Source organism: Sylvia atricapilla, chromosome 4, assembly GCF_009819655.1.
Source record: "Sylvia atricapilla isolate bSylAtr1 chromosome 4, bSylAtr1.pri, whole genome shotgun sequence".
NCBI classification, from domain to species: Eukaryota; Metazoa; Chordata; class Aves; order Passeriformes; family Sylviidae; genus Sylvia; species Sylvia atricapilla.
In genome coordinates, this window is record NC_089143.1 from 49,069,585 (window position 1) to 49,093,852 (window position 24,268).

Below are 24,268 nucleotides of genomic sequence, written 5' to 3' on the forward strand. Positions count from 1 at the left end.
TGTTTTTAGTACATCTCAGCACTTACCAACACAGCTGCAAGATGGGAAATCATACTGGGTTTTGGCAGGTGTGTCCAATAAATTTTTTACAGGAGTATCCAATAACTTGGAAGGTGAGTCTAAAAAATTATTGAGAACAGTTCCAGCTGTTCTTTTGGTCGGGGTTTTCTCAGCAGACAAGTTTGCTTGCTGATCTAGGATTGGGGTTTGAGTGTCAAAATCTGCAGCACTGGTATTTCGTGATAGGATGGTAATAGGGCCTGCTGTTTCAACCTTCACATGTTTGGGTGATTTGAGAGTAAAAGTCTTATGATCAAACAGTGATTTGACCTGTATCTGTTTTAGCTGCTGCTCCATTGTCTCAATGATGCTCTTTTGTTGCATGTTCTCACAGCTGAAGTGCTGATTCTCTTGTTTAATTGTTTTTTTCCACATTTTGTTTTCCAGCTGTCCAGCTGATGGGCGCATGCAGACATTAGACTTTGTGCCAGCCTCAGTTTTTATAGGCTTGCGTGCTGCACTGGGACCAATCTCAGTTTTGGGTTGCTGGTATGCTTGTTGCTCCTGTTTTTGCAAAAGATGCCACCGCAGAGCAGCATGCTTTTGAAAATCCTTAGGTGTCTGGGACTGCAAAGAACAGCCTCTCTGGTCTTGGGTATGGGGGGCAGTTTGGCTGTGTGGTAAGTACTGCTGAGGGATCCGTGGAGCTTGTTTGCTCGGGAGGTCTTGGTTCAGACTAGCACCATAGCCCTGTGAGGGCTGGAGAGGTGGCAACTGTAGAACTGAGGCTTGTTGTGTCTGTTGCTCTTGTTCTTGAAAACAGTGATTCACATCTTGCTTCGCGGTCAAGTTATTTGAAAAATACTGCACATGCTGCAAGTCCTGTGTTTTGTTGGCTCCAAAGCGTTCCATATTTGAGGCATTCCCTTTCTTCTCGGAAATCAGGTGCCTGTTGTTTGGGCAAGGGTGCTGGAGACTGGCATTTGCCTTCTGAGTGTAAAGGGGAGCTTTATTGTTCATGGTCTGTACCTGCTCTAGGCCTAGCTGAGGGTTAGGCAGTGGGAATGCAGCTGATTTAGCATACTTACTCCCAGTTTGGAAACATTCATCTACTTTAAATTGACTGAAGGACTTCCTTTCTAGAGGCTGCTCAGCATTGCTTTGGGAGTGGGCTACGGCTTGGGGCAGGTCTTTAGTTTTCATTTCTGGAGCCTGCTGCTGGTTTGGGGTTAGCTGTGGACTGCATGGCAGTTGCACTGGATGTGCCTGTTTTTGCAGCATCTGTTGCAAGATATGCGAATGCAAGAATTGCCCGTTTTCCCCTGGCTGAGGCTTCAAGTGCTGCTGTTTCAAGGGGGCCCCTAAAGGCTGTTCAGCTTGTAGTTCTGATCTTGGCTGGAAATGGAGCTGCTGTGGAGGGTGTTGCTGCACTTGGGACTTGTGAAGGGAATCCACCTTTGTGAGCTGTGGCTGCGGTGAGTGTTTCTGGAACAGCTGCTGGTCAGCTGGGGGATGTGGCTGCAGCTGGGAGCTCTCGTTTTTGTACAGTGGAGGAAACTGTTCCTGTTGCATTATCTTCTGGCTCTGGGCCTGTCCTGAAGGCCCTTTTAATGAATCAGGACTTCCAGCATACTGTTTTGTATAGACTGTTTGGGCTGTGCTTGCCTGGTACTGAAGAATTGACCGCAGTAATGCTTCGCTGGGCTTCTGGGGAGGCTCTCCTTGGTGGAACTGGGTGGAAACCAGTTCTATCCAGGCTGGTTTTGAATAATGTTGAGCCTGTTGTACAGGCTCTTTCACTTGGTCCTTTTCTTTGTCAGGAGGAGTCTGAGGTTCTCTCTGTCCTGGGAAATGCTGATAGTGTTGTTGCAACTCACCCTCGCTTCTGTGTGCGTGCAGGTTTTGGAGGGGAGATTCTGACGCCAGCGTCTCTTCAGGGCGCTGCGGAATCGAGGCGGCCACAGCAGCTTGTGGGTTGCTTTTGCTGACATCTTGTTGTGATGTTTGTGCCTGTTGCAGAAGGCTCTGCTGAGGGTGAAGTTGCTGTTGGCTGAGGCTGGGACTTTCTGACATTGGTCCCTCCTGTTGCCCTTCATTTTTTGTCTCCCCAGAAAGAGTTTCATTACATCTGTTGTCATAGGAATGGTGTCCTTCTTGCACCGCGGCAGACAGTGCACTGTTCATTTCTGGAGCAGGAGCGGTGGAGGAATCTTTGTGAAACATTGAGTTCTGTGTAAAGAAAGCACCATTATTTTCTGCTTGCTCAGAGTACCTTTCCAGAGCAGTGCTCTGAGCTTGCAGGTTACTGCTGGAACTTAGAGAGAGGTCTTGGTTGGGAACCTGCCCTATGCTTCCATGAATATCACTGTTTCCTACAGGTAACTGGTGAGGATCATAGCCTGGAATCTGTTGCTGTAGCTGTAGATCTGGTTTCTGAAGTGAACAGCTACCTGACAATACAGGTGGTTTACTGGAGTCTTTTGTGTTGTAGACCTCAGTAACCACTACAGCTGGCACTTGAGGCAGCTCAGAGTTTGAGGTCTGTGGGGAAGTGATCTGCCCTGAGGTATGGGATGAATGCATTGTCTCACAGGACAACTCATTAGTAGCCTGACTGGTAATGGCATTGATATGAGATGTGTTCTTCTGCATTGCTATGGAAACATGTTCTGGATAATATTGAGACAGTGTTTTCTCCAGGAGTTCACCATGCATGCTTTCCATGGAAGAGGCAGAAACTGTAGCACCATTAGGCATTGGCACTGCCTTGTTCTTAAGTAGTAAGACAATGTCTCTGTTATGGCAATGAATATTTTCCCGCTCCTGCTCATCCTGAATCAGAAGGTCATGAGGGTTTTCTGAACCAACACTGTTGTATCTTGTAGACGGTATCAAATCTGAGGCTTTGTTTTCTTGTCTTGTAAAACACTCAGATTTCTTCTCACTGTAACAACTGGAGACACTTGGTTTATCACTATCATCCTCTGGCTCAGCTTTTTCTCCATTTACTTCTTTGTCTTGTTTCACTTTCTTGCTCTCATGAAGTCCATACAGAGAGGGCTCGCTAAAAGTGCGTTTGATCCCACCATTTTGCATATATTTGGAGTATACTTTTTTTCCTTGTAAAAGGTCAGGGCTAACACAATTGTTTGGACTTCCCTTTGGGTGGGGCACTCCAAAGTTGCTTTTATTGAACAGTGGCTTGTGGTCTCCATTTACTTCCACTTCAGGCCTCTCTGTTGCTGGACTCCCATTCTGTAGTTTCACTGCAGAAGGCTCTGCCTGGCAAACGTGAGAAGACTGTGGTATTAGAAATGGACTCAATCTATTGCCGTCAACATGGTTGGTTCTGTCCTGTTCCATCTGGCCTGCTCCGAGGCCATCCACAAGGCTACCCTCTGAACGTATCTGAAAGAGAAAAGAAACAGGAGAGAATCTAAGTCAGTTTTAGTTTCCATTGAAGGACAGCCAGTTACTGACAATTCCGGCAATGCTCAAGCACCCCTTGCTCTGACCAGCTCCCACACACAGTGTGAGCCTGCAAGCACACCCGAGGGGTGTTTCACTATCCTAGTGCATCTTGCACCCCCAGGTCTCCCTTTTCCTTAAAGGTTTGTTCTTCAAGATGAAAAGAGTGAAAGTACAGAGTGACTTCCTTTAGCACCATTTAACACACAAACAGATATTTTACCAGAAATCTCTCATAGTGGTGCAAAAAAATATTCTCTGCTTTTGAATGATTTGCACAGTCTCCTCTGTCATCACATTTTCCCCTTGGTAAGGCAGAAAGTCATGCTGAAACCATGGTTCCCAGACCTGGTGCTAATCCTGTAATTTGGTTAAGTGTGCCAAACCTCTTTTGTCTGGCTTGGAGTATTGCCACCAAGTTTCCAATTAGAGGGGAAAACTTTTTTTTTCTGTCCTCAGCTGTCTGACAGGGTCTTTTAAAACTGGCATTCCTAAAGACCACGCAAGTGGCACAATACACAAGACAAAGCCACGCTTCACTGCTGTCCACAGGAACTCTTACAGTTCATCAACAGATCAGTAACATTGACGGAAATAGTGATTTTTTGAAAGGTTAGATGGAAATGCTTTTTTTCAGGTATCAATATCCTTTCAAATTTACATATAGACATCAAGCATGGCTTAAACTGTGCTTTGGGTTTTGAATTGAGCTCTGTAGCTGTGGAGCTAGGACTTTTTCTTCTTTGTTGGGATGAGAAATCCCATTTTCTCATATATTCTTTATTTACAAAGTGAAGTTTTTAGCTGGATAAAAGTACTGACAATGTGCAGTGAGCAAATTCCATACAATCACAAGCTAATCCTGTTCACATGCATCTTCCCTGAATTCACAGACTCAGTTAACATAGATAAAGCCCTTGTTTGACTCTGCTTGTAATTTATTCTTTGTTGTTTCATGGTTCTCAACCGGTCACAAATGACAGAAGGCAGACTGACAGTGGGTCTTACAGATTTGAAGTTGCACAGAGAAAATTTAGACATATGCAAATCTGTTTGGATGCTTTTATTTTTGGTTTGCATAAGGGAGAATCTGAAGGGTTCTCCATTACCAGGTCAGCTCTGCTTGGACTGCAGAGGAAGTCTACATAGGAAGAACTATGATACTGAAAAAATTCTCCCATCATTGTTGCTCTGCTTATGTATTTATCCTACATTAATATTTTCATGTTACAAAAATATAATTTTAAATGTTATTAATATGTAATTTATATAGTTTTCAGTGCAGTATTTCCGTACCCAGTTTAGTAATGTTTAGTAGTGATTCTAAAATGCTTTTAAAAGTAATATTAATTCATTAAAAATATCGCATCCAGCAGAATTCTCTCTACTTGCAGCTCTGATTTCAGTAGCAGGACAATTCAAATGCACATTTTGACCAGCAAGTACCTATATGATAACTTGCATTAATATCCTCCAAATCCTAAACTTGTTTTCAGATTTACTTTTGACCTCCAGAAGTTTGGCAGGTTTTTTCTTCCTTTACTCAATTTATGTTTTTTTATTTCAGAAGTAGAGAAGTTCTCGGTGCAAGTAACAGTACTTTAAAAAAGAATTTTTGCAGGGAAAGAGAGAAAGGAAAGAGAGATGGAAAAATGTTTGTCAATCTGGCCTGGGTTTTTTTCACATGTTATTAGGTAGGTTTATTCCCTTCTACAGGTATTTGCCACCCTAGCTTTATAGTACCACAAGACATGAGCCTTTGCAGCTTTCCCAGGGAGACGATGTTCCATGCTTAGCAAAGCTCTGTGAAAAGAATTCCTCTGATGTGTCATTCTAAGCCAGGCAGCAGAACGATGCTCCCAAAGTGTCTCAAAAATAAAACGCCAGACTAATTTGGGAGACATTCTTTGCCTTCACACCTTTAATTTGCCTTTAATTCCTAAAATCTACAGGTGAACCTCAGACATGAGTGTGTAGGCTGCTACATTTCACAAGTATAAAATGAAATAAAGGGCACCATAGCAATTAACACCATGCTGTCTAGCTGCTTCTAAAAAAAGTTTTGGTCTGTTCAACCAAGCTGTGAGAAACTTTGTCTGGCCCTCAAAGTCTGCATTGTGGCTTTTTTTCTGGTATACCCTGTGGGTTGCAACCAAATTCCTTCTGAGAATTCCCAGGCTATCTTTCTTCTCAACTCCTTACTATCTACCAGATAAACCACCATTTTCTTTAGAAGTGAGGGCTCCCTGATTTCTCTAAACTTAGCTTCCAAACCCCTCAAAGGAGCACATCTCTGGTCAGAAAAGAGTCTTAGGTTCATGCTGTCCTCAAACCCCACAAGGTTATCTTGTGAGATGAATTGTTACTGGCATTCTCAAAGATCTCATGGTATGTTCCCCCGAATTCTGACCACTTTCAGCATAAAAGGCACTGGCGTTAGACATTGCAGAGAACATGGGAATAATTTGGTTCTTCAAAATAGAAAGTTAATTCATGCATTAAAAGTGCCAGATTTGCATTCCTTGAAATGCAACTAGGATGGGGTGACTTTGCATTATACTCCTTTCTCTCTGTCTACACTCAAGTTATTCACTATCCTCAAGTCACACTTGAGTAAAAATCTTCCTCAGCAACTACAAATCACAGCAAGTGTAAAGTAATGTAATTTGTAATGTAAAACTGACAAAAAATAAATGGAATGGCTGCGATATCTTTATTACTACTTTTAACTGGAAGACCATGTAGTAGTACTCCTACTTGCTTGCACCTTAAAAAGTCTTTGTGGTTGTCCTTACAATCACTGTGGGGTGAACTCTCTACCTCTCAAAGTAAATCTACCTTCCCCCAAGTGCAGCAGTTAGTCTTTGTAGTATTTCCCTTAGCTGTATTTTACCCAGACCATTTAGAAGCTACACATACTTTTCTTCAGCTATAATTCATTAGAAATTCAAGTCACATCATCAGCATCTGTGAAACAATTACTCCATCTAGGACTGACTCTGCAGTCTAATCCATCATAATTATGACTGGCCTCTTTGAAGGTGCCATGATGCGTGACTTAAATATAGCACATTACTGTGCAAATGGATCAGCATCTCATCCCATCAATATGCATTCAAGTTATAATTCAGACTACCACTCTTTGACATTTTCAGATGCAATCGATGTATGTACATTTATTTCTTGCTGCACACAGGGCACAAACTAGAAATAAGCCACTGAATGAGAGCCTGAGATTTTTTTGTTTGTTTTATGGACAAGTTTGGCATATTCTTACCACCTCTTTCCAGTATACTGTGAAAGGTGGTGTTACAAGCACAACAGACATTTCTGCAGCAACAGAAGTTGTGTCATTTTCTTTCAGAGAAAATCTTTCTTTAGTTTTAGCCAGTTCTGGAGTTTCATAGCTTATTTTCTAAAGCACCTGTATCTGGGGAGTTTGTGAATGCAGAGCAGCTCAGATGAATGAACAGATAAATACATCCACTGCAGGGGAGTACAGTCTTCTGCAAAACTGGGAAAGATTCCCAGGAGAAAAAGTAGGTGAGGAAATAGCTGTGGTGGAGCACTTGCAGACCTAAAGATACCAAAAGGTGGAATGTCAGATGGGTTGTTTCCCCTTCTGGGGGTAGCTGAAATAGACATTTATCTTCTCAGAGGTTTTTTTCCCCCAACAGAAATACACATCCTCAGATCAGAGTCTCAGCTGATTTGTGCTCAACTGATTATCACTATGAGACTCAGGAAACTAGAAGTCAGATACTCAGAAGCTTCTTGATGGCCCACTGGGTTGTTCCTGGAGTGTTGCCACAGCCTCCATCCTGCTGACACCCTTCTGCCACTGCCAGATGACACAGAAGCCTAAATTGCTCCCAGACACGAAACCCTTCTAGCACTTTCTTGACAGGAGGTGAATTTGCTCACATCTTGCCAAACTCCAGTTTGGTAAATTGTACTTTCTGCTTACACTCTCCTGCTCCTAGCTGGCTTCATTAGTTGGCTGTGTATCATTATGTGCTGTTGTGCAGTTGCATCTCTCCTCTGAAGCTCATGCATCTGGCAAAGACTTCTAAATACTGAACTTCCTACATGTGAAAAAGCTCCTGAAGTTAGGGGTTTGGGGTTTTTTTCCTATTTTTCTAACAAATGAAAATTTGAGAAGAGGCATGAGTGGTTATTACTTAGGTAAGGGCACTCATGCATGACATTGTCAGAAAGCTCAATTTCTGTTCTAAAACCTTAAATCTTCTGGACTTGCATACATGCAAAATAGTTTCTGATTAACCCTATGACAAAACTTTCTCTTCTTTAACATTGGAACAGGATCTGTAAGCAGTTATAATGATGCTTAACACCAGGATCTGATATTATGGGATGTGATTCCCTGGCCTAGCTAAAGACCAGTGGCTGCAGCTGTGCCCTGGGTTAACACCTGTAAGCAACTGCCAGTGTCCCTGCAGGAGAAAAGGTGTGCCATGAACTCAGCTAAGAGGTGATGTAACACATCAAAGCTTATTGGTGAGACATTTCTATTATTGCTGGGATAAAACGTTGAACATGTGGTATAGTTTAAGGATTTCCTATATGTTTTGCACTTAGGGTACTGTAGTTTATACACAGAGAAACGTGAGCTTAGAGGAGAGGCAAGACCAGGACAGATTTGAGAAAGATTGCACTCATACCCAAGGTAAATGGAGGCTCAAAACCCCACAACATCCCCTAAGGATTTGCTCTACTCCTTACCAGCTTCATTGCTGACCCACTGCATTTGTGGTGGCTGAGAAAAGCACAATGGAACTTCAAGGCAGATGTAAGGAGGCCCCAGACGGACAAGGACCCTGGGCTCTATGGCTTACAATAGGGTCCTTTCACACTACATTCAACTCTCTCTTCATTTGAATAGTTTATTTATTTAGGGCATTAGCACTGCTTTGGAAAAAAATTGAGTAAGGATGTCATATCTTGCCTGTCCTTTGAAGTTTTTTAGTTAAAACTATATTTCTTTCTAAAATATTGATATTGCTTTCTTATTGTAGTTTTAAAGAGCAGTTAAGGGGTTAATCTAGAAACTCCTTAATGACACTGTGACTGTATTCTGCAGAAGGTCATATTACATGAATATAATTGTCTTCTACGGCATTTAGATCTACGATAATCTGTGTCAAACAAAAGAAAATGTGGGATGGATAAAATTTGTTACCTAATTTAGAGCTAATTTATCCTTAATTTACAGGGAAAACTGTGACTAGCGAATATAGATATAAGCAGACATGCAGGAATGAAGAGCAGGAATGTCAAAATGGGATTTGTGACATATGAGGATTAATAATTCATTAAATCTTATCCAAGCTAGACGCTTCAAAATTCATGCATTTTTAAAATCAACTAGTGCTAAACCCTCCTCAATTTACTGACACCAGTTCCTGCATTTCTGTGGTACAATGGTCTAATTGCAAAAGCACTTGAATCAGTTTGATTTTTGACCTTAATACAGAGGGCATGATAGTAAAGCTAAACAGTGATTTCCCCTCCTACATTACATAACAAAACTGGATACTGTGTAATTTTTACCCAGATGTGAAAAACGGTACTATTTTAACAATTGCATAAAGTCAAGGGAAGTAAAAATTAAACGCCTCTACAATATGGCCAATTATGCAAAGGAAATTAATTCAGGATTATAAAATGTGAATAAACAGAAATTATAATGTTGCATCACACAGCTCTCCAGTTCTCATTTTTTGTGATTTATGCTCCATACAGACTTTGTACCTAATTGTACTGTGAAGCCCTTCTAGTAAAACACCACAGCTCCTTAAAGAGTTGCTTTAAATGCCACCATGGTATGACCAGATTAGAAATGTTTCCTGAAAGGTCAAACTTCAGAACCAGGTTGAATTTAAGAAACATAAGGACCCTCCTGTTGCAATAACCAGATCATTCAAGATGAGTTTGGCATCTGTGTCTGTTCTTGCCAGTTGTGAGCTCTTCTCTGTAGTTTAGGTTCGAAGTATGGTGGATCCAGGTGGTTTGTATGGACAGGCTGTTCCACAGAGCTGCACTGCTCCCCAGGTTAGCTTGCTTGGTACTACCTTGAGTGCTGGGATGCCAACATACTCTAAGACCAGGATTGCTCAAATTCTTGAGCACCACTCTGACTATTAGATATCTTTAACAAATACAGGGAAGCTGAACTAAAGCACCCTTTCATCTTTGCTGGTTTTTTGAGAATCTTTGTATCAAATAATTATAATAGGAAGGCTGCGGGAATGGGAGCTATAGCCTTAAATCTCAAAGAAGCTCAAAGAAGCGTGTCTTGAGTGAGATGCTTTTGCATAATGAGAAACTTGTCTGTGAAGTCTGGACCAACAAAATTATTTCAAATTATGACCCACACAGGACATCATTCAGTAATTCCCCAGTGCCTGTGAATTCAACACTGGCAAGGAAGTTGGGGGTGGAAAACAGAACAGTCTCTTTTTCTTCATCTCAGTCCATTATGCTAGGCTAGGTGTGTTGAGCAGTGTTAATCAGGTGCACAACTAATGCTTTGACACGTTTTTGATGTCTGGGGAAAGATGCGATTTGAAGAATGATTTTCCTCTCAGTATGTCAGCTACCCCATGTGTCAAATGGCAGTGGTGCTATGGGTTGCTGATTAAAATCAGCTCCCCAAGAGCAACAGCTGACTTGTCTTGCTGTTCTGGCCAAGCTCTGCAGTGCAGCCTCTTGTGAGCCCGCCAGGATAAGCAAGTGTTGGTGGCTGAACTATTCCTCAAGGCACGCTTGATGTTATCAACCTGCTGTTTAAGGAGGGTTACCAAGAGGTTACTGTCATCATCTTCCAGTTTCTGTGGTCTTTGTCCATTTGGCTTCAGACCTGGATATATCATGGATTTCTTGGGTTGATGACTTCCTAGCACCAGTCAAAGGTCAGTTATCCATGATGATTTCATCACAGCTTTTGGCAGAGTGAACGACCACTGGATGGAAAAAACCTCCACTGGCAAGCCAAAAATTTCAAGGTTTCATCGTGTTGGGACAGTAACATTAGAAAATAAACATGTGAGCGGAAGAACTGATAGGTGAGAAGAAAACCTTGTGGGCTGCAGTGTCCTCAGAAAACCTATTTACACAGCTCTGGTTTCAATTATCCTCTGAACTTCAAATAGGAAATCCTGTTGGTCTCACACGTCTGTTTAAAACAGAATTTTTTACAAAATGCAGTTTTCTTAAATTTCTTTTTAAAAGCTGGAGGTCACACTGAGAGGACAGTGGGGAGAATGCAAAGAGAAAGTTGATGGCTCCAAGGTGTACTCTGACTGGTGCTTCTGCTTGTCCAGATGGTAAAGCAGAGCTTTCAGCCCCATTCGCTGGCCTAACTACAGTAGCTTTTATACCCCTGCACATATTCCTCCTCTGTTTTTCTCATGGCTCTGCCACACCTAGGTTGGGATGTTGTAGTGAACTCAGCTTTTGGCTGCTGTGTTTTGAGAAATGAGAGGCAGCCAAAGAGGCAGCTCCCACACTACACAGTGTACACTGTGTGTGCCGATGTAGCCAAGGGGCAGGTTCTGGGGATCCCTGCCAGGGGCAGTGAGCCATGAGATGCCCTGTGTCCTGTGAGAGATGCTGCCTGCTCCTGTATGTCCTGCTGGGGGTCCACTTCCACACAGTGGAGCTGGAGGAATTGAGGAAACATCTTACATGTTTTAATTGTTGCATGATTTAATTTAAAAATGTGTTTTCATTCCCACCTGTGCTTTAGTTTTATTTCTCCCAATTTGTGCCTTTCGTGACTTACAAACCATACCAATTGCACATAAACACATAGGAAAAATAGGCTTGTCAGTGCCCTGTTCCTTAGCTTCAGGGCAACACCAGCCAGATCTGCACCAGTCCAATACAACCTGTTTTGAAAAGTCTCTGATGATGAGGGTTGTATAATAACACACAGTTACATGCAGTAATTAATCTAACTTATTAGAAATCTTCTACCATTTAAAACATAACCTTAGATCAGCTCATCCCATCTGCCACAGACATACAGAGCAGGTTTTTTTTTTTTTTCTTCTGTGCTATGGCTTCTTTCTCCTCATGTAACTGAAGACTGTCATTAATGCTCCCCCTTTAGACAGAATAAACAACCCAGTTCATGACATCAGATCTCCTCCCTGAGTGGATCTGTATTCATACCATTTGTTCCCTGACCAAATACATGGAGGTCAAATAGCAAATCCACAGTCTGTTCTCTGGAGACATAATGCATATGCTACACTCTGCTAGATTTTCTCCAAATTCAGATGCTTGATATGCAAGCAGCTTTAACATGTATGTGTATAATCTTCCAAAAACCTGTATTAATTACCTTGACTTTCCCCTCAATAAGTAAGCAGTTTTATTCCATCACTGTATAAATCACACTGCAATCAACATAACAGGTTTGTTACTTCTAGCAGAGCTTTATAGAAAAGGTTGCTTCCTTAAAACCTTTCAGTGTGCTTAGGTCTTCAAGCTACTCATGCAAGCATCTCTTCTGACTTCCACTGTTGCTGAGGCACCACAGAAGATAAGAATCTAATGCATTTTTAGAGGTCTGTAAGAAGATGCTCCCTGGAGCTAATGGTTGCCATTCAGCTTTTCTGCATTTGTGTGTGGTCTTCAGGAGCAGTTTTCATGTGGATTATCACAATCTACGCAGAACAATGGCGTGGATTATTGGGCTGAAATCCAGATCTGAGAAAACAATTAAGGTACCTCTCTTGATGTACCAGAGATGAAAGACAAGAGGTTTTGATGACCAGAGCCAGCTGACGACCTAAGAACAGTCAAGATCTAATCCTGATAAAGGCAAAACTCTGGGACAGAAACAAAATGTGAGCCGGTGGTGCCATACCACAGTTCCAAGCACCCGAGAGCTCAGAATGGATACTGTTGCCATCCCCTCCAGCTTCAGGTTTGAGATGAAGATGTGAGACTATGTTTTAATTTTGAATACTCAATATACGAGTTTGGGAAGAACTTGGTAATTTATCTTAGATAAAAGGGCTTGGGATCCAAACAAACTATCAGTCAAGAGACACCAACTTCACATCATGGCATCACTTATTGAGTTGCTACAGCCTAACTCCTTAAGCCTGGCTTGAAAAACATATTTTGTGTAGTTACCATCCTGGCCATAGTATTTTTCTTCCCTTTCTAATTTTTGTTTTATATCCCTTGCCAAGAGTTTTTAGGTTTTTCTTTAGAAAGGTGACTGTTAATATTGTTCTGAGGATCAAGTGATAGGCTCCAGTTCGTGCCTCCACACAACTGAGGCCATTTCTCAGTTACTTCTTATCTTGTTCTGTCCCCACTTACAAAGGATGTGGGTTTTATGTATAGCCATCTAAAACTTCTTAGTATTTAAGAATAAAGGGGCAGTATATGGGGAGTTCTATCTATTTTGTGACAAGAAACCTTTAAGAAAACTACTAGAGAAAAAAGATTATTACAAGGATACAGGCCTTCTCCTTTCTGTGGAATATTACTTCGATATTCCAGGGGAACTGGAAACCAGTAACAAGTCTAGATTTTGTGAATGGGATGATTGCTTAAAAACAGCTCTAGCAAGAAAGTTTCTCCCTTTAACCAAATTAAAAGACTGGATAAAAACTTAGAATTGCTGAGCTGAGAAACAGTTGGGTCCCCAGGACGAGCTAGCATTCCTGCTTTCCTTTAATTTCCAGTAATTCAAAGGAACATTGTTTCTCCTGTTTAAATTTTTCCCTTTGTGGCGGGATGCAACATGAAGAGGCAGAAAATTCACTGCTGCCAAGCTAAAAGGAGCCAGGGGAACTGGCAGATTGTGACTTAACTCTCACTAAGACTTTCAGACTCCCACAGCTGACACTTGTAAGAGCGGCATTTGAGCAGTCCTGAAGGGAAGTGCAACACTTCTCTCTCTGTCCTTCCTTTTCAAATATTTTCAAAGCTTTGAAAACAGTCAGTTGTTCTTCATTCTGGCAACTCGCCACTTGCTGCCGGCTCACATCAGTTCACAGTCTTCTGAGGTATCTAGTGGCCTGCATGGATTTGAGAGAGTTTGAAGCTCTAATGAAAGACCTTTGATATTTTTGGATATTTAAGAGACATACAGAAAGGGGTGAGTTAAAAGAGCTGTTGTCAGCCTCTGCAAAGCCCACTTCATATTCTCAGTCACGAGATACTGTTTCACTAATTGATTATTGTCTGTCCACAGCACAGCCATGTTCTTAGTGCACAAAGAAGCAGTGTGGATGAAAAGCTCACCATTGTAAAGTACACACTCAACTGGATTTAGAAAGCTGGGAACTACAGACAAATCTAAGATATGAGACTACTTTGAATGAAACCCATAAATCATAGCTGAGACTTTTTTCAGCTTAAGTAAACATCTTTCCTACAGACTATGAAAGTTAATGGAAGCCTTTTAAATGCCTCTCTTTAGTCTTCCTAAAAGGATCTAGGCGGGCAAGCTCTCCTCAAAAGGGTCAGGTGACTTTTCATCCTTTAAATCCACACCTCCAGCAATGAGGACTTGATCCCACAAGCCCTACAGAAAAAGCTCCTACCTGGCAAGGTTATGCAGAATGTTTGCCAGGCTAGTCCTTCAGCCAGCAGCCTCATAGCTGTGGTGGTCTTGAGCTTAGGAATGCAGGTGTAGGAGAGAACGCCCTACATTGTGTGCTTGAGTTCCCCTAAGTGTGTGCGTGTCCTCTTATGCCAAGTGGATTGCACAGAACTGCTTTTCTTGCCAACACAAACCTATGGTCCCTTTGTGACCCTTGCTCCCCCAAAACACATCAGGGAAAGAACAGTTTTGGGGACGAAGCAAGGATGGTAGGCATTAAGCTCTGATATATGCAACTGGTTTTACTCAGGAGTAATTCAGCAGTCTGTGATTGGTAGTGTTACTTCTATACAGCTTCTGGCGCAATGACCAGCTGCTTTTTCTTAAAAAGAAAAAAGGCAGGGGGAGCTGGGAGAAGAGACATCTATCAGGATACTTAATGTCTAATCCAGTCAGTTAAGCTAATATGCATTTCACCGTCAAATGCATGTGGGGCACTTTATCTTTTATTTGTTAATCTTTGAGGGTCAGCCAGGTTGATTATGAGAAAATGAGTTAATAATTTTACTATGGGAAGGGTGGGGGGCAAGGATGAATGTTAAAGTTTGCTTATTGCACTCCCCAGCAAACAAACCTTCCTAAGACCCTCATTTAGCTCACAAAAGCTTTCTGAGGAAACGGTGTTTAATAAATCAGATGTGTGCCTCAGCTTCCCAAACCAAAATTGTCTCGAAAGTGTATGATAGGTATTGGTGATTAAAAAAACGTTGTGAAAAGTTAGTTGCACCTAAAATTAGAACTGAAAACAAGATGGGAAAAAATATCCTGGGTTACCTGCAGTTAACCATTAAAAAAGCATGTGGAGGACTAAAGCAAATCAGGTGAATGCTAGAGACAGAACATGTCCCCATAGTGCTGTGCAACATGACAGAGAGAAATTTTTTCATGAAGCTGTTTGGACTATGTTCAGGGTGCTGATGGCTCCAAGGCCATCCTGTTTCCTACCTTTTCCCTCTAGCACTTTTAAAGTCCTGTCGCTGATAGGTCCCAACAAAACCATGTTCCTCTCTTCAAGCAGAGGGGCCAGCTGAGCATGCAGTGTATACAGGGCAGGTGTCAGCATCATCCAGCAGGGCCCCAGTCCCATCCTGGAAATGGATGGGGATCTCAGCAGCTCCCAACCTCTCCCCTGCCTGAGCTCCCTACCCCAGCCTTTCTTCCTGGAGCTGTGGAGGCATAGATGTCTCCAGAGCTGTTCGATGTTTTCTCATATACTGCAATATAACCAGGCACCACAAAAGTCTTAGTCTGTGCTTCAGCTGTACTGTCTTCACTGAAAAAATTCAATGTCTTGAAAACAGCTGGTACTACTTAATGATCTTTTGGTAACTAAGGCTGATTCCTTTTGTTATGCTCTCTGAAGATTAAATTTTGCTCTGGACTCTATTGCCTGAAGGAGGCTATTGTAAAACAAGATACTCGGAAATCAGCAAAAAGATGTTTGAGCTAAAACAGAACAAAAAAACATTTTAACTCTAGTAGTGCTGCTGCCAGTAAGTTAGAGAAAAGATCCTGAGATTATGCTAAAACAAATCTGGTATTGTGGGCTAATGGCTGAGGAACTGCTTTCTAAAAATGTGCATAGCCTTGTAAATGAATCAAACCTCCATAATATAGAATATGCTTCTTTGATGTTCAGTTTTAAATCCTGACTTGGTCAAATGGGCTATCATGGAAATAACCAGATGCTGGTAAGCACTGCTGTTTCTGCAAATTAAAGGAGGGAAATACAAAGCTCAAGGATTTGCAGTCCCCTTTACAAGAAACACATTTGGAATAGCATGTGTCTACCGACTACTGAAAAGCTCAATCGGGATTCCAAAGGAAATTGCTATAAAAGATTAAATATGTGGTCAGCAGTAATAACTCTCCCTCTGTTTGTTGTGTCAGATTGTATTTGTGTTGGAGGAAAGATTGGTGCACTTCAGATAGCAACAAGGAAGAGAGAGAGAGAGAGATTTTGAGAGAGATTTTCCATTACAACGTTAACAAGAGGAAGTGGATGGGGATGAGGGAATGTGCTCCACAGAACTGCAGGAAGCTGAAGCTGGAGGAAGGCAGTGCAGCAACTAGAGACTGTGGCTAAAAGTGTTGATGACTAAAAACACTGACAGTAGTTTTTAGAGATGAAATTACCAAGGACTGCCAACCAACAGTCTTAAGTCTCCATTGTTGGGATGCCCCTGCCGCACCTGTGGGGATTGGCAGTGAACCCTGGAATTGGCAGGCAGTGACCTTTGTTCAGTGTTAATTACAGAGGCTTCCCCCTCGATTTGGCTCGCTAGGAGCCTACTGCAGAATTTGCACTGACTTATTTGAGAGTTTAAGCTCATGCTTTGCAAGTGTGGCACTCATTTCCAAGTAAATGCAATGGCCCACAGAATTGTTTGACCCTTCCCAGTGCAGAGCAGCTCCAAATGCCTTCCCAGTTCTGCTGACTTGCACTGTAGTACTCTCCTCCCATCTGGGCTGGCACCAGCTCACACACTCATTTGACCTGAGATCCCACCTGTAGGACTTGTGAAGCCACTTCTTTGAGGCTGTCTCTGGAGAGCCCTGTCACTCTCCACAGGGAGTTACTGCATGATGCTGAGGCTTGCACATGACACCACTTCCTTTACTCTCCAGCTGGAACAGCCAGCAGCCTTTGCCAGTTATTTTGCTCATATAGGTCACAACCACAAACACAGACTCACAGGGAACTGCAGTAACCAATACATAACAATGCACAAAATGCAGGAAACACATTTTGTAAATACTCTGAGCAGCACTGTTGCCTCTTTCTGTTAAAGCTACATATGTAGCTTTAAGATATGTATTTATAATGCACAGAACCAGGTTAATTAAGGCAAGTACTGCCAACAGTATCTTTCAGGAGTAGATTTGCACTTCACATGTGCATGAACAGTAACTACTGCATGTTATGCTGAGCATAACTGAGTGACTCTCCCTGAAGGATTCAGGGTGGCCAGACACTGTAAAACAGTGGCCTCAGGCCATGAACTGTGTACAGTGTGGCATGGCAAAATGTTGAGCACATAGGACAGGATACAGGGTGTTTATTTTCTGACCAGAAGCTCAGACATTAACTATTCATAGCCATTGTAAAACAAACCTTTAAGTTTTAAATTAACTTGCTTGACTTGAGACTTAGTGGGTTTTCAATAAGCTGACTGAAAAGAGGAGCAGTTGTAACAACCTGTTATTAACTTTTGTTCTCATTTGTGGCCTTAACATAATTTAGATTTAGTTTTAGGTACAACAACTTACATAACTGCAAAATGATTTCTTACTTTACTAATACTTTCATTTCCATGGACTGTACATGGAAAAGAGGACCATAAGCTTGCATCCACTGCAATGGATGGAAAAACTGATGTTGACTAGGCCAGAGATCAGATTTCTACACAGAAACATTACAGATTCTAGTAACTTAAAGGCACTATCATCGATTACAGGAAAAGCAGTGATGGTATTTTGTATATTGGTCATGCCCCAGTAACTCCCACAGTGCTCTTCTGTTGTAATGCTGAGTGTTTCGTGGCTTGACAATATTTATTTGCATTCTTTGTATTTTTTGCTTGAAGAAAAGCTCTTCTGTAAGTCTTTTTAAAAAATAACAAAAAAAACCCCATTATTTTTAAACTCTAGTTTCTGTATTTTTGTCTTCTCATTCTAATCTTCTCTTCTCAAAGGGAAAAATAGATTTATAGTATCTGAATGAAGAAGACAGATAATATTAAGTATCTGACACCTCAAAAGTGCAGAGATCATCAGCATTCTCTTTCAATGTTTTAGTTAGTGCATTTGACAAAGTTAGGCTGTCAAATAGATCATCTGCTGGGAAGATTTACACAGTTCTCTCACTTGTTATCTCTATTCATGACACAAAGCTTAGTTAAAGTCAAGTCACCCCAGATGAAAAATGAGAAACTATGCTTCTTCATTTAAAATCTTTGGTGATTTTAAAATGCACAAAGTAGGTGCATTCGTTTCCTGCCCTGTATGATGTTGATCCTGAATGCATATTTAGCATCTGAGCATTTGAGGCAGAGCCCTGGAAAGTCAAAATGACAGCACAAGGTCTTAGATAAGAGGGATATTCTTGAAATATTCCCCATACCCAGGAAGGTATGTAAATTCATACCCCATCTGACTTTGGTCCATGTTCAGTGTCTGTCTTACAAGCAAAATTGAAAAATGCTTTACAGCGGAAAACTGAATCAGTGGTGGATGGGCAGAAATCTTTCTTTCCTCAGTTCTACAGTCCTCACAGCTGGTTGCTTTCATTGTCTTCATTTCAACTTTAACTGTATTTGAGAGCTACTGAGGAAGAAAGAAAATCTAGGAGAATCTTGTGCTTATATTTATTGTCTCACAGAAAAAGTTCTTTATTCCTTTTTCTTTTATTCTTCCAATTGTAAAACAAAGCTAAGAACTTCCTTGCCTATCTTTAGGGGTGAAGGAAAGGGATTATTTCCCAGCTTTAAATGGCATTCTAGCAATTCAGAAAAACAAGCTTCTGTCATAATGAAAAACAGTGTCATCACCTTGTAGAAGGTGATACATGTGGTATAGCAAGATTTTTGGTTTTGTGAGGGTAAACCCTAGTTCTATAGTGCAGACATAAAGTAGGAATCTTTTTAGATGGGAGTTTCAGAAATGCATAATCCTTGTCACAGTTGATGTTTTCTCTCTCTGAGCTTATAGGTGCTTTCTCAACAAGTAGAAATTCTTGTTCTTGCTATGCATGGAAGAGATAAGGACAGTATCACAGAGGGAGGCAGTTGTTCTTAAAAGGTAAATTACTGTTTAAAGTGGGAGGGAAAGAACAGAGAAACTGGGGGTATATTTTGCCCAGGGGATGAAGAAAATATGTAGTATCACAGCTGAGACTAATTACACTGAAAAGACTAAGAAAAAGAAACCGCAACAGTGAAGAGGGAATCCAAAGCGTGTAGAAGTAAAATGCACCCACCAAGGGTAAAATGGCAGAGATTAGCATTCAGATTTGAAAGATTTGCTGACTTTCTACAGAAAAAAAGAGGGTGGATGGGTTTTTTGGGTTTGGGTTTTTTGGGTTTTTTTTTTTTTTTTCATTTTTTAAAGCCATCATCTGATGAAATGCTTAGTTAATAGTCAAGAAAAGAAAAATCCAAATACAAGAAATCTTCCTGTGCCACAATAAAGAAAACTTTTAAAGTCACTAACGCATTGACTGAATCCTGTTTTAGATAGGTAATGACTTGAAACTCCCTGCTGAAAACAAAGGTGATTCACATTGATGCATGACAGATGCAGAGGCAATGTGACTGTGAGATGGCACAGTTATTCCAGTTTCAGGGACAACGGGAGTTTATCTAAGGATAAAGGAGGGGGGGATTCCCTGTACAAGGTCAGCGTAGGGGAGAGATCCAGGGGGAGACCAGCTGTCTGTTCTTACTAACCTCTAATCCAGGAGGATGGCTTTGCTGTGCTGCTCCAATACAGAGCATGTTTGACCGAACGCCGGTGAGGTACCAGCCATCTAGGAAATCATTTTCTGTTTCACTGATTTTGGTTCTCGTTGTTTTGTTTTCCCTTCCCTTTGTATGTAAAACAAGCATTGAAGGAGTTCCTGAACAGAGGTCTCGAAGAGCAGCCCTGTGAGCAATGAGGCTCTGCTGGCCCAAGGGCTTGCCAGCACTTCACAAAGGGCCCTGATAGTACATAAATTCCGATCTTCACCAGATAGATAATTTTATGGGGTCTGCAGAAGAACAGGCCTTTGTTAGAAGGAGATGATAGCTGACTTTGTTGGGGAGGGACGAGTTTTTTCATTTTCTGTGTATTTCTATTCAGCTGCTGCTGAAACATCCCCATCTGCTTTGAATCTACATTTTAATTCCAAACCCTAGCAAGAAATACAGCAAGCTGGCTTGTTCTGCGTGGCAAAGTACACACATAGCATGTTGCTGAGCAGAAAGCTGTTCCAAAATCCAGGAATGTAACAAAAGCCAAGTTACCTGGCCTTGTGCTCTGTTTAACCATATGATAATGATAATAAAAAATAGATTTAATTTGTCTGTCCTTTAAATGTTGTCATTTACTCAAGAATACGTGCTTTCTTTCCTATCTGCTCAGTCAGGAAAATTTTATTTAAGGATATAAAATAGGTTTTGGGTTTTCATTTCTCAGGTGAAAGCATGCAGTGGAGCTTTGCCTGCTTTTCCTTCATGATGAAAGGGTAGTGAAACAGGAGGTGCAAATTAAATTGTTGATTACCGTCATTTGTAACACCTCTATCTGAATTCATGTGGTATGACATGACTTTACTGCTAAATACTGCTATGTAAACCATGTAAGAATTCACTTCTAGTAGTAGTGAATTTTTACATGCTGTGTATATATATATATATATATGTATGTATATGTATATGAAAGCTCAAGGGCTCATGTTAGCTTTAGGATCTCTATAGTTGGAGTTTCTGCATGTCTGTCCTAGTGCATAAAATTTTATCCCCTAACTGTCAACAGGTGTCAGAAACAGAAGCAGCTGGAGCCAGAGTTGAACAACATTTCTGTTCCGATCTGATAAGCTTGCAAATAAACCATGTGTGACTTCTGTTTTATGGACACACAGCAAAAGCTAATGGTGATGCAGACCCTAAGTTAATTTCTGTGCCTGTTTCACAAACTACAACAGGATAGTGAGTGATATACAGACTAACTCATAGGCTGATATGCAGAACTGACTCCAAATTGTTCTGGGCTGAAAGGAATCATAGAAATGCAAGTTATTTGCATGGCGCTCTAGAGAGAGTACAGTTTAAAGAGGTTGGGGGTTTTTTTGTGATAGAAAGAAAATGGACAAGCAAAACTGTTCAAGCAAACTTAAGCTGCTGTGAAAAAGAGACAGAAAAGGAGAAGAGAGTTTACTGTGAGCTGAAAGGGAAAAAGAATTGAAAGATGCCCATTCAAATGCTTCATCTGCCTGCTAATTTTAATTAAGACTTCTCCTTTGTAACTATGCCACAGAGCCTGAGTCTTCAAAAAAAAAAAAAATTGTCACTAGGCAGATTTCTGAGAGTTTCCTGATTGAATCATCATTTTAATATCTTCACTGCCCCCCCCTTCTCCTGAGCAGAAGCTACCCGCTGCACTATGTGACAATTAACATGCTGAGAAATGCTACTGCACTCCTCAGGGAGTTTCAGTGATGCAAAACACTATTTTGCTGTGTGACAAAAACACCAAAACCATTAAAATATCTCTCTGGTGAAATACCATGGGTTTTTTAAGCCTGGATGCACACCTTGTTTTCAGTAGGAAAAAATGCTCCTCATTAACATTCTCTGAAGACAAAAAATATTCCTTTCCTTCAATTCTTCTCCAGCCCTTCCCAAATTCCTCTCCAAGTTTGGAGAATTTGATAAATGCTTTGCAAAGAATTACCAACCATTGACAAAACCTGCTCTCTGGGTTTGAGTGTCTTTGCTCAGTATACTTTTACTTTCTCAAATCCTTCCTCATCCTTGCCTTACTGCTTCATGTTTCACCTCCCTTCCCTAACAAAGCAGTAGAAACAGCTTCCTGCTCTGTGCCTAATGTGGTCCCAGCCTGCTCTTCTGCACTCACTCCAATCCCACAGGAGCCAAGCCAGGTTTACTGAACTGGGTCACTGCTCCCAGTTAGACACCACCCAGTGTACCAGTCTCCTCTCCTAGCAACACAAAAAAGAGGGAGGTAATAAAAAAACAGACAAATCCTTTCTGCATCTTCTCTCTGTCACCTTTGTAAGTCACAGATCAATCAAAGCAAGGTCTGCCCACAGGGACGTACTAATTGAGATGCTGTTTGGCAGCAGACTCTGTCCTTGTGAAATGTTCACAAAATTACTAATTAGAAACAAGCCTCTTGCCCTGCTTCCTTCCCTTGACAGGCTAACATAGGCTCATTTTTCCTTTCATTATTTTATGGACAACAATAATGAACACAACAAAGAAAGAAAAAACAAAAAACACAACTTCAGGAACAGTTTGTCTGAAGAAAATACCAAGGGTGGTTGTCCCTTCCTTCTCTCACACTCCAACAGCTGCCAGCATTGCTGGGAGGGTACAGTACAGGAGGAAGTCGTCAAGAGGGAGTGTATGGGGAAAGGTGAGTCACTCCAGGCAATTCTTAATTATAGTGAAAAAGAAGGAAATATGCTTAAGCTGAAGAATTCTGTTTCTGTTATTCCAAAAGTATTTTGGGTATTTGCAAGGAGGATAAACAGATTTTCAATGAAGCCAAAAAGGTTAGGTCTCAGTGAGAAACCCTTTGGGTTCTCCTGCTCAGCTGAATGTCTGTCCCCCCATGGCCTTGCTTCGAAACCAGAAGGCAGCAAATAGGAGTGCAGAGTGCTTCATTACTCCAGAAGGCATACACCATGCCAAATGGGCAGAGCTCTTAATTACATCATAGATAATCAAAGAGTAAGCATGGAAACATGCAAGGAATGGAAGTAACTTTAATTCAGGAAAAATAGCTAAGTGGGTTGTGTAATGGGGAAAACCAGCAAATGCAGGAGGAGAATGCAGTTGGTGAGGTGACTGCTACAAAACAGAATGATTCCCAGTGATCAGAGATCATGAAGCAACAGGCTGGATTTTTATCTGGCTGCTGTGCGTGACTAACATCAGCTCTGTGTGTACATGAAACGCTGAGAACTGCTTTCACTACTGTTCCACTGCATTGGTATTCATTGTTGTCTAAACTTGGGAATAATTGCTGTGAAACTTTCAAGCACATAAGAGTTTTCCTGTCAGCAGAATGGACAAACTCCTAAGGGAGAAACTAGCTGGCTCCTTCTGAGGACCTTGATATCCAGACTTGGAGAGGGACAGCTTTGCTGTGCTGGAAAAAGCTGCATGTGCATCCACGTGCTTTGGAGGCAGGCTCCTCGCTGGGTGTGGGCCAGCTGCTGAGGAAGCAGCTCTCCACGCACAGCCAGACTGCTGGCTGAGTGCCTGCAGTGCACAGGGACACGGAGGGGAAGCCACGGTTATTCCTGCTGAGGCCACAAAGGGATGGCAGCGTGGCACTCAGCAAAACTGGAGTGCGAGACTGAAGAAATGAGTGAAAGTTGGGCCAGAAAGTGCAGTGGTGTTTAAACACATAGACATGCAGATAGACTTGCCATGAGGACTTACAAACATAAATAGAAACTCTATGCAATTACAGAAGTACCAGCCTGACTCTCGAAACAACTGGATGCTGCTGGTCCTTAGGACCTGTTTGACCTGAAGTCAGGTATGCAGGTTTGGTGACCACAGAATTGCACAGGTCAGATGCTTGTGAACACAACGGTCCCACCTGAGCTCTGCTGTGGACTGCTGGTGTTTGGTAGCCCATTCTCCGTAACACCAGCCTGTGCCGTTCAGTTAGCAGCCCTATGTGTAGTTTGTGGAACTGCTCCAGACCTCCAGAAGATCCTGCCAATCTGTGGACAGTTGGCAGAATCAGCCTTATGAAGCTGAGGTCAAAGTGTTATGAAAACAAAACAAAAAAAGTGCAGTAGCAATTTCATCTTGATACTGGACCTCCCTTGCTAAGCAGGTTAAAAACCTTAGTCACAAGGAAAAGCCAAATACTACAGGAAGTATGATTCCTATTTCCACATGTAAATCCACCTTCCCTTTATGTTAGCCCCAAACCCTCAACACAGAAAGATGAAGTATCCTGAGTTACAAACACAAAAATCTATCTTCCTCTGAAATGGTTAACTTGAACAAAATGGTTTACATTTTTGTTCAGAGTAAAGAAAGGGCAGGAACTGAAAAGAGTGATCTTTACATGTGGGATTTTTATTTATGTAAACTATCCAGAACACCTTGACATTCCTGGGGATACACAGAGCTATATATAGAAATGTGGATAACTATTTTAGTGAGCATGACACTGTGTGCAAACCAGAAAACTCCTGAGTGTTTTCAGCCATATGCTTTCTTTCTTCCCTTAGACTTGCATAGGTTATTCTAAATCACTTTTGTACTATGTAAAAGAATTTTTTCTTGCCTTTTATGGTACTTATTTCAGTATGAATACTCTGTAGTCTGAGACTTCCTTAAAACTTCCCATTTTGTCTTGAGGTTTTCCCTGAATAAACACTTCTATTAGGATCTTGTA

At 41.5% G+C, this 24,268-nt stretch overlaps 1 protein-coding gene across 2 annotated transcripts in view; it reads right to left on the bottom strand.

The window, feature by feature from the left end:
* The window catches only part of TET2 (tet methylcytosine dioxygenase 2), a 71,094-nt gene that overhangs the window by 19,878 nt on the left and 26,948 nt on the right, over positions 1 to 24,268 (bottom strand). For both annotated transcript variants that reach the window (XM_066317854.1, XM_066317853.1), the window contains exon 2: positions 27 to 3,408. In XM_066317854.1, the coding sequence (XP_066173951.1) occupies positions 27 to 3,408 (3,382 nt within the window). The remainder of the gene's footprint in view (positions 1 to 26; positions 3,409 to 24,268) is intronic.